At 46.2% G+C, this 10,000-nt stretch overlaps 1 protein-coding gene across 1 annotated transcript in view; it reads right to left on the bottom strand.

Moving 5' to 3' along the window:
* Positions 1-10,000, bottom strand: part of LOC139663388 (protein delta homolog 2-like) — a 20,775-nt gene that overhangs the window by 4,773 nt on the left and 6,002 nt on the right. Inside the window, 2 exon segments of the mRNA XM_071542037.1 lie at positions 1,500-1,630; positions 3,817-3,874. Of these exon segments, the coding sequence (XP_071398138.1) occupies positions 1,500-1,630; positions 3,817-3,874 (189 nt within the window).

Raw genomic sequence — 10,000 nt, 5'->3', positions numbered from 1 at the left:
TTCCTAGAAGGTAAACACTATAGAAAATATCATTCTCTCAGCTTCCTAGAAGGTAAACACTATAGAAAATATCATTCTCTCAGCTTCCTAGAAGGTAAACACTATAGAAAATATCATTCTCTCAGTTTCCTAGAAGGTAAACACTATAGAAAATATCATTCTCTCAGTTTCCTAGAAGGTAAATACTATAGAAAATACCATTCTCCTCAGCTTCCTAGAAGGTAAACACTATAGAAAATATCATTCTCTCAGTTTCCTAGAAGGTAAATACTATAGAAAATACCATTCTCTCAGCTTCCTAGAAGGTAAACACTATAGAAAATATCATTCTCTCAGTTTCCTAGAAGGTAAATACTATAGAAAATACTCTTCTCTCAGCTTCCTAGAAGGTAAACACTATAGAAAATATCATTCTCTCAGCTTCCTAGAAGGTAAACACTATAGAAAATATCATTCTCTCAGCTTCCTAGAAGGTAAACACTATAGAAAATATCATTCTCTCAGTTTCCTAGAAGGTAAACACTATAGAAAATATTATTCTCTCAGTTTCCTAGAAGGTAAATACTATAGAAAATACCATTCTCTCAGCTTCCTAGAAGGTAAACACTATAGAAAATATCATTCTCTCAGTTTCCTAGAAGGTAAATACTATAGAAAATACTCTTCTCTCAGCTTCCTAGAAGGTAAATACTATAGAAAATACCATTCACTCAGCTTCCTAGAAGGTAAATACTATAGGAAACGCTGTTCTCTCAGTTTCCTAGAAGGTAAATACTATAGAAAATACTCTTCTCTCAGCTTCCTAGAAGGTAAATACTACAGAAAATACTCTTCACTTGGTTTCCTAGAAGGTAAATACTATAGAAAATATCATTCTCTCAGTTTCCTAGAAGGTAAATACTATAGAAAATGCTGTTCTCTCAGCTTCCTAGAAGGTAAATACTATAGAAAATATCATTCTCTCAGTTTCCTAGAAGGTAAATACTATAGAAAATACCATTCTCTCAGCTTCCTAGAAGGTAAACACTATAGAAAATATCATTCTCTCAGTTTCCTAGAAGGTAAATACTATAGAAAATACTCTTCTCTCAGCTTCCTAGAAGGTAAATACTATAGAAAATACCATTCACTCAGCTTCCTAGAAGGTAAATACTATAGGAAACGCTGTTCTCTCAGTTTCCTAGAAGGTAAATACTATAGAAAATACTCTTCTCTCAGCTTCCTAGAAGGTAAATACTACAGAAAATACTCTTCACTTGGTTTCCTAGAAGGTAAATACTATAGAAAATACCATTCTCTCAGCTTCCTAGAAGGTAAACACTATAGAAAATATCATTCTCTCAGTTTCCTAGAAGGTAAATACTATAGAAAATGCTGTTCTCTCAGCTTCCTAGAAGGTAAATACTATAGAAAATGCTGTTCTCTCAGCTTCCTAGAAGGTAAATACTATAGGAAACGCTGTTCTCTCAGCTTCCAGATGGATTGACAGCTGATGTTACCTTTGTCACAGAAGCGCCCGGCCCAGCCCGGCAGACAGCTGCACTGCCACGGCTGGTGACAGGATCCGTGCCGGCAGCCGGGCGTCGGGACGCAGCGCTCACACCGCTCCCCGTCCCAGCCGGGGTCACACCTGAAACACCAGGAGGAGGTGAACACTGTTAACTGGACTTCATCTTTAACTGGACTTCACTTTTAACTGGACTTCACTTTTAACTGGACTTCATCTATAACTGGACTTCACTTTTAACTGGACTTCACCTTTAACTGGACTTCACTTTTAACTGGACTTCACTTTTAACTGGACTTCATCTATAACTGGACTTCAGTTTTAACTGGACTTCATCTTTAAGTGGACTTCAGTGTTAACTAGACTTCAGTCTTAACTGGACTTCATCTTTAACTGGACTTCAGTTTTAACTGGACTTCAGTTTTAACTGGACTTCAGTCTTAACTGGACTTTATCTTTAACTGGACTTCAGTCTCAACTGGACTTCAGTCTTAACTGGACTTCAGTCTTAACTGGACTTCATCTTTAACTGGACTTCAGCGTTAACTGGACTTCATCTTTAACTGGACTTCAGTCTCAACTGGACTTCATCTTTAACTGGACTTCAGTTTTAACTGGACTTCAGTCTCAATTGGACTTCATCTTTAACTGGACTTCATCTTTAACTGGACTTCATCTTTAACTGGACTTCAATTTTAACTGGACTTCAGTCTTAACTGGACTTCAGTCTCAATTGGACTTCATCTTTAACTGGACTTCATCTTTAACTGGACTTCAATTTTAACTGGACTTCAGTCTTAACTGGACTTCAGTCTCAATTGGACTTCAGTCTCAATTGGACTTCATCTTTAACTGGACTTCATCTTTAACTGGACTTCAGTCTTAACTGGACTTCATCTTTAACTGGACTTCATCTTTAACTGGACTTCAATTTTAACTGGACTTCATCTTTAACTGGACTTCATCTTTAACTGGACTTCAATTTTAACTGGACTTCAGTCTTAACTGGACTTCAGTCTCAATTGGACTTCATCTTTAACTGGACTTCATCTTTAACTGGACTTCAGTCTTAACTGGACTTCATCTTTAACTGGACTTCAGTCTTAACTGGACTTCAGTCCAGTGTGTCTGAATGTTTCCTCTCAGTTCAGCCGGGCAGCAGCAGGCGGCGCTGCAGAGCCACACACACACTGCTGGACTGCCTCCGCTGGACAGAAACATGTCCAGCTGATCCAGATCAGCATCACAGACGAACTGACAGATCTACAGACAGATCTACTGACAGATCTACTGACACTGACTGTCTGTCTGCAGTCTGATGCTGCTGATCTAAACACACGACTGAAGAGAACTACGATGTTCTGCTCCAGTAGAAGTTCTGTTACTTTACTGATATTTTACTGCAGTAGAAGTAAAAGTTCTGGTGTAAAAATCTCTTTCAGTAAAGTAAAAAGTGTGATTTAAAATGTCCTCAGAGTAAAAGTTCCTGAGTTCCTCTTTAGAACAGAGAACGTTGTCAGCTGTGATCTTTTCCATGTGGTTCTAACAGGAGAGAGGACAGAGTTCACACTAGATTCTTTTCACTGGAAACATTAGAAATGAGAAAAAAAAGTGCAGAATCAAAGTAAAGTCAGATTCCTCTTCTCACTGTGAATGGATCCACAGTTTGTCAGTTTACGTTGATCCAGTTTCTGGACACACAATCTGTTCTGTGATGGATGGATTTAAAATGGACTGAAGGACAAAACTGCAGGAGAGATGGAATGAAGGAAAAACATTGACGACAAAAACTGACAAAAATTCTGGTTAATTCACCTGCTGGTGAAAAGCTGAAGAACAAATCATTTTTCTTCCATTTTTTATCAGCTAGTGAAGAATCCAGTATAACTTTCCTGAAATTTGCAATTTTGCAATTTTTCTTATCTGTACCTTTATACCTCAAATATGGCAGAGTAATCAGATTACATCACTGATTACAGTTGTGATGAGGTAACTAGTAACTGTAGTAGATTACATTTTTAAAGCGACCTACCCAAACCTGGTTTATAGAGGCAAACTTTATGGCATCTTTCATCTCCTATGGTAATGCTATAATATTACTATAATAATATTATGGTGAGTCAGTGTTGAGTTTATAGTGACCTTAGTACCTTGTAGTTCATGATATTTTTATTTCTTATCACTACAATATTCCCATAGAGACTTTAGTTTGACATTTCTACAGGATCACTCCAGTCCCCCCCCCCCCCCCCCCCCCCCCCAGCCTGTGGTGAGTGGAGTGATTATTGGTTATTGATCGGTGTTCTCACCTGCACACTCCGCTGTCGTCACAGCGGCTGTTGGTGGAGTTACAGCTGCAGGTTCCTCCTGCAGGAGGAAACACAGACCGGACCGTAAAACCTCCTTCACTTCAGTGGAGTGAGGAAACGAGGTGCTGTCAATCATTTATATGAAAAGGTGCCATTTTTCCCAGACTTCCTCTAATGCTGCGTTCCAGAGACGTTGGAAAGTGGGAAATTCGGACTTTCTGCTTGGAAAATGAAACGGAGCGGCGCTTCGAGTCAGAACTCCAAGTCAGAAGTTTCTCTTGAAAATGAAATAAAGGTGAAATAAAATAAACTGGTCTGAGCTGCCTGACAGCAACATGGAGACAAACTGTGTAAACGGCTTCATAACATGTTGATCCTCAACACTCTGCACTTCCTGTTTCAGCATCACATGACATGAAAACTTTTGCTTTGTTCTGTTTCCTTTTGTTTCATGGTGTTGCAGACTGTATTGATCAGTTTGTTCTGTGATTGATCTCCTACCAAGTTTTTATCCTATTAAAACCATATTGCATTGAAAAGTCCTAGATATTTAGTTTTCTTTAAGATATTAAATTGATACTGGACTCTTGATTTGTTCTGTCTTCACTTCCTGAGGAGAACTGGGAGGAGGACTGAGAGGAGGACTGAGAGGAGGACTGGGAGGAGGACTGGGAGGAGGACTGGGATTTGAACCACCTCCCCCCTGCCCTCTGTGTGTCCTCCTGCGGGCCGCTCAGCTGTCCGGACAGCAGCGGTGGGTTCGGTCTCTGGTGGGACATTAGCGGCAGGCGGCCTGACCTCTGACCTCCCGGCAGGCGGCGCCACGTGGCGTCTGTCGGGGGGGGGAGGGGGGGAGGGGGGGGGGCAGAGGCTTCAAAACACAAGGAGCTTAAATAAAGCAGACAGGACGTCCCAGTAGAGACAGACCAGGTTCTACTGCAGAGAGACAGACCGGGTTCTACTGCAGAGAGACAGACCGGGTTCTACTGCAGAGAGACAGACCAGGTTCTACTGCAGAGAGACAGACCAGGTTCTACTGCATGCAGAGAGACAGACCAGGTTCTACTGCGGAGAGAGAGACCAGGTTCTACTGCGGAGAGACAGACCAGGTTCTACTGCGGAGAGACAGACCAGGTTCTACTGCGGAGAGAGAGACCAGGTTCTACTGCGGAGAGACAGACCAGGTTCTACTGCGGAGAGACAGACCAGGTTCTACTGCATGCAGAGAGACAGACCAGGTTCTACTGCAGAGACAGACCAGGTTCTACTGCGGAGAGACAGACCAGGTTCTACTGCATGCAGAGAGACAGACCAGGTTCTACTGCATGCAGAGAGACAGACCAGGTTCTACTGCAGAGAGACAGACCAGGTTCTACTGCATGCAGAGAGACAGACCAGGTTCTACTGCAGAGACAGACCAGGTTCTACTGCGGAGAGACAGACCAGGTTCTACTGCATGCAGAGAGACAGACCAGGTTCTACTGCAGAGACAGACCAGGTTCTACTGCAGAGACAAACCAGGTTCTACTGCGGAGGGACAGACCAGGTTCTACTGCATGCAGAGAGACAGACCAGGTTCTACTGCATGCAGAGAGACAGACCAGGTTCTACTGCAGAGAGACAGACCGGGTTCTATTGCAGAGAGACAGACCAGGTTCTACTGCAGAGAGACAGACCAGGTTCTACTGCATGCAGAGAGACAGACCAGGTTCTACTGCGGAGAGAGAGACCAGGTTCTACTGCGGAGAGACAGACCAGGTTCTACTGTGGAGAGAGAGACCAGGTTCTACTGCGGAGAGAGAGACCAGGTTCTACTGCGGAGAGACAGACCAGGTTCTACTGCAGAGACAGACCAGGTTCTACTGCGGAGAGACAGACCAGGTTCTACTGCATGCAGAGAGACAGACCAGGTTCTACTGCAGAGACAGACCAGGTTCTACTGCGGAGAGACAGACCAGGTTCTACTGCATGCAGAGAGACAGACCAGGTTATACTGCATGCAGAGAGACAGACCAGGTTCTACTGCAGAGAGACAGACCAGGTTCTACTGCATGCAGAGAAACAGACCAGGTTCTACTGCAGAGACAGACCAGGTTCTACTGCGGAGAGACAGACCAGGTTCTACTGCATGCAGAGAGACAGACCAGGTTCTACTGCGGAGAGACAGACCAGGTTCTACTGCGGAGAGAAAGACCAGGTTCTACTGCAGAGACAGACCAGGTTCTACTGCATGCAGAGAGACAGACCAGGTTCTACTGCGGAGAGACAGACCAGGTTCTACTGCATGCAGAGAGAAAGACCAGGTTCTACTGCAGAGACAGACCAGGTTCTACTGCATGCAGAGAGAAAGACCAGGTTCTACTGCAGAGACAGACCAGGTTCTACTGCGGAGAGACAGACCAGGTTCTACTGCGGAGAGAGAGACCAGGTTCTACTGCAGAGAGAGAGACCAGGTTCTGCTGCAGAGAGACAGACCAGGTTCTACTGCGGAGAGACAGACCAGGTTCTACTGCGGAGAGAAAGACCAGGTTCTACTGCAGAGACAGACCAGGTTCTACTGCATGCAGAGAGACAGACCAGGTTCTACTGCGGAGAGACAGACCAGGTTCTACTGCATGCAGAGAGAAAGACCAGGTTCTACTGCAGAGACAGACCAGGTTCTACTGCATGCAGAGAGAAAGACCAGGTTCTACTGCGGAGACAGACCAGGTTCTACTGCATGCAGAGAGAAAGACCAGGTTCTACTGCAGAGACAGACCAGGTTCTACTGCATGCAGAGAGAAAGACCAGGTTCTACTGCAGAGACAGACCAGGTTCTACTGCATGCAGAGAGAAAGACCAGGTTCTACTGCGGAGACAGACCAGGTTCTACTGCATGCAGAGAGAAAGACCAGGTTCTACTGCAGAGACAGACCAGGTTCTACTGCATGCAGAGAGAAAGACCAGGTTCTACTGCAGAGACAGACCAGGTTCTACTGCATGCAGAGAGAAAGACCAGGTTCTACTGCAGAGACAGATGCTCAGTAGAGTCAAACCTCAGTCTGTTGATCTGATGAAGCTGCTGAACTCATTTCTATCACTTAGCCTTTTTATAAAGTTTTATCTTTGTTTTTATGTCCATTTTGTTTTAATATGTTAGTTTCCACTTTGTAACAGTGCTGGATAAATAAAGCTTTACTTCCTTACTAACTAAACCTCCAACACTGAACCATTCTCCAAAGTCAAAGCTGCAGCCTCCAAAACAGTTTCTGTTTGTTTACTGTTTGTCTTCCAGGTTTGATTTTCCCACCGAGCAGCAGGTGAGAGCAGCCGCCTGGGAAGTCCTGGATGTCAGACTTTCCCAGCAGAACATGAACGCAGCATGATAGTTCTGGTTAAAAAACAAAAATCGTCTGAAAAAGACAGAGAGAGAGACAGGCAGACAGACAGGCAGACAGACAGGCAGACAGACAGGCAGAGAGACAGGAGAGTCTGAAATCTAAAATCTGTAAAATTTTAGATTAGACAAAAGGTCGACGCCCAGAAACATCCTGAACACTCAGAAATAATAAAACCTAGGCAGAAGGCAGGCTCTCTGCACACACACACACACACACACACACACACACTGTCACACACACACACACACACACACACACACACACACACACACACACACACACACACACACTGTCACACACACACACACACACACACACACACACACACACACACACACACACACACACGCACACTGTCACACACTCCAATGGACCAGGAGGAATGATGGAGGATCATCTCTGGATCAGTTGATATTTCAGGGGGAAATCCTGCTCAGTGTGTCTTTAATGTTGAGGCCGGTCCTGCTGCCAGCTGAGCGGAGCGGAGCGGGACGGGACGGGACGGGACGGGACGGGACGGGACGGGGCGGGGCGGGACGGGGCGGGACGGGACGGGACGGGACGGGACGGGACGGGACGGGACGGGACGGGACGGGACGGGGCGGGGCGGGGGAGGATTGTTTTCGGAGGAGTGATGGACAGGAGGCTCGTCCCGAGGAACGCCAGGCATTTTCCATGAGCGGGCCGCCGCCGTGGGAACGGAGCGGAGCCGTGAACAATGAAACGCCTGGCTGCCCCCCCGACAGCTGAGGAGAACTAACTGTTATCTGAGAACAGAGGAGGAGGAGGAGGAGAGAGAGAGAGAGGAGGAGGAGGAGGAGGAGGAGGAGGAAGAGGAGGAGGAGGAGTGATCTGCCCTGAACAGGCCGGGAAACAAAACCTCCGCTCACACACACTGCTTCTGTTGGGCAGAGAGCGATGAAACCGAGCTCCACTGAGCGTGTGCAGGGTGAAGGACGACAGTGTGTGTGTGTGTGTGTGTGTGTGTGTGTGTGTGTGTGTGTGTGTGTGTGTGTGTGTGTGTGTGTGTGTGTGTGTGTGTCTCTGGTCTTCCTGCTGCAGGTTTACAGCGACACGTTTTTCTGAAGGAAAAAAAGCGAGAAAAAGAAAAATTGCTGAGGAGCGAGCGGCGTTCCCCCGGAGGGAACGCCGCTCGCTCGATCCGAACTTTCCACGGCTCGCTTTATTAAAGTCGACTTCAAAGAGCGGCGGCGGAGCTGTGCGGCGGCTGATTGGCCGGCTGACAGACGGAGGGAGGGAAGGAAACGCTCTTCCTTCACTCTGCAGGGAGGCAGAGATCCGTGTTAATATCAGACGTTACAGCGTTTTGTGAACACTTTAACCGACAGCATCTGTCACGCTCAGTACAGAGAGTGTGTATTCAGACCCCACACACACACACACACACACACACATACACACACACACACACACACACACACACATACACACACACCCCTCCACCCCTCCCCCAGCTGAGCCTCACACAGCGCTGCTCACTGAAAGATGGATGGCAGCCAGCGGCAGGAGCGTCCATGCAGGATAATCTGTGTGTTCTCCTGCCGGTCCACAGGGCGTGGGGGGGGGGGGAGGAAGCCCGGCTGGAAGCCCGGTTCGGTTCGCTCTGCCTGCAGCTCCTGTCTGTCTGTCTGGAGCAGCAGAGCCACATCGCTCCTCTTCCTCCCAGCAGCCCCCGGCCCGCCGGCGGGCCACAAGTCTGAGACTGATGGAGGCAGACAGACAGGAACTGGTTCAGCGGGTTCTTTGGTGTTGTTCCTCTGTCTGACTGACTGACAGACAGACAGGAGACAGACGGACAGGCGACAGAAGTCCTGGACCGGACTCAAACCCACAATGATGAAATTACACAGAACCGGCCTGAGCTGATCCTCCAGGACAGACGGGTTTCAGCATTTTCAATCTTTCCTGGTCGATTGGAGGGTTGAGATTAGACAAGTATAGGTTTTTGTTTTCACTGAGCTCTGTTCTGTTTCAGCCTCACAAGAAACCTTCAGTCCCAGTTGCTGCTCCTCTAAACTTCAGACTCTGCCTCCCAGTTCAGTCCATCCTCCTCTTGTTCCAGTTAAAGTCAGAAATCAGGAATTCCAGTTGGTGCGTTGCAGGTTGGACCTCCGGCGCTCCAAAGAAGAACGAAGACACGGACGATCGCCAGGTTTGATTTGCCCAAAGTAAAATCCTGTTCCCCATGCTAACAGCTAATGTTTATGTCAATGATCTTTGGCAGTGTAAGCTTTAATAAAATGTTAACCAAGAAAAACACGCACATCCAAGTGATAAAGAAAATATCAAATGAAATCCAACAGAAGATCTGCACAGAGACAGTCTCATGTCTGAGGAAGAGCCGAACCAAACTGTTATATTTCACAAAGAGAAAATGTTAGCAGCTGTAACTGCAGCTTCACATTTCAAATTTACATTTTAAGCATTGAACAGATATGGAGCATCATGTTCAGACAGAACACTGAAGTCAGCTGATCAGCTGTTTGATCCAAACAACTCTCAGTACCAGCTGACGCTCAATCACCAATCACATTCAACAAGTCAGTGAGGCGGACTTTATAATCTGCTGCTAGAGACCTGTCCTGTGTTCAGCCTGACAAAACATAGCAAAGCGTTTATTTAAAGGGAAACGGTGGAGCGTTGAACATCCTGATGCAACTACGGCAGCTGAGAAGGACATTCTTTGCGTTCTTTAACTATGTGTTTAATTCTACAAAACACACTCCATGTTCCAGTCACTGCTCTCTCCGTCCAGACCAGCAGAAACATCCCAATGGACTGAA

This window comes from Centroberyx affinis, unplaced genomic scaffold, assembly GCF_046629955.1.
Source record: "Centroberyx affinis isolate AG114_WGS23_722 - 3 ecotype Tasmania unplaced genomic scaffold, CSIRO-AGI_Caff_v1 ptg003999l_1, whole genome shotgun sequence".
Classification (NCBI taxonomy): domain Eukaryota; kingdom Metazoa; phylum Chordata; class Actinopteri; order Beryciformes; family Berycidae; genus Centroberyx; species Centroberyx affinis.
Note: the sequence above shows the minus strand (reverse complement) of the source record. Positions and strands in the feature narration are given on the sequence as shown.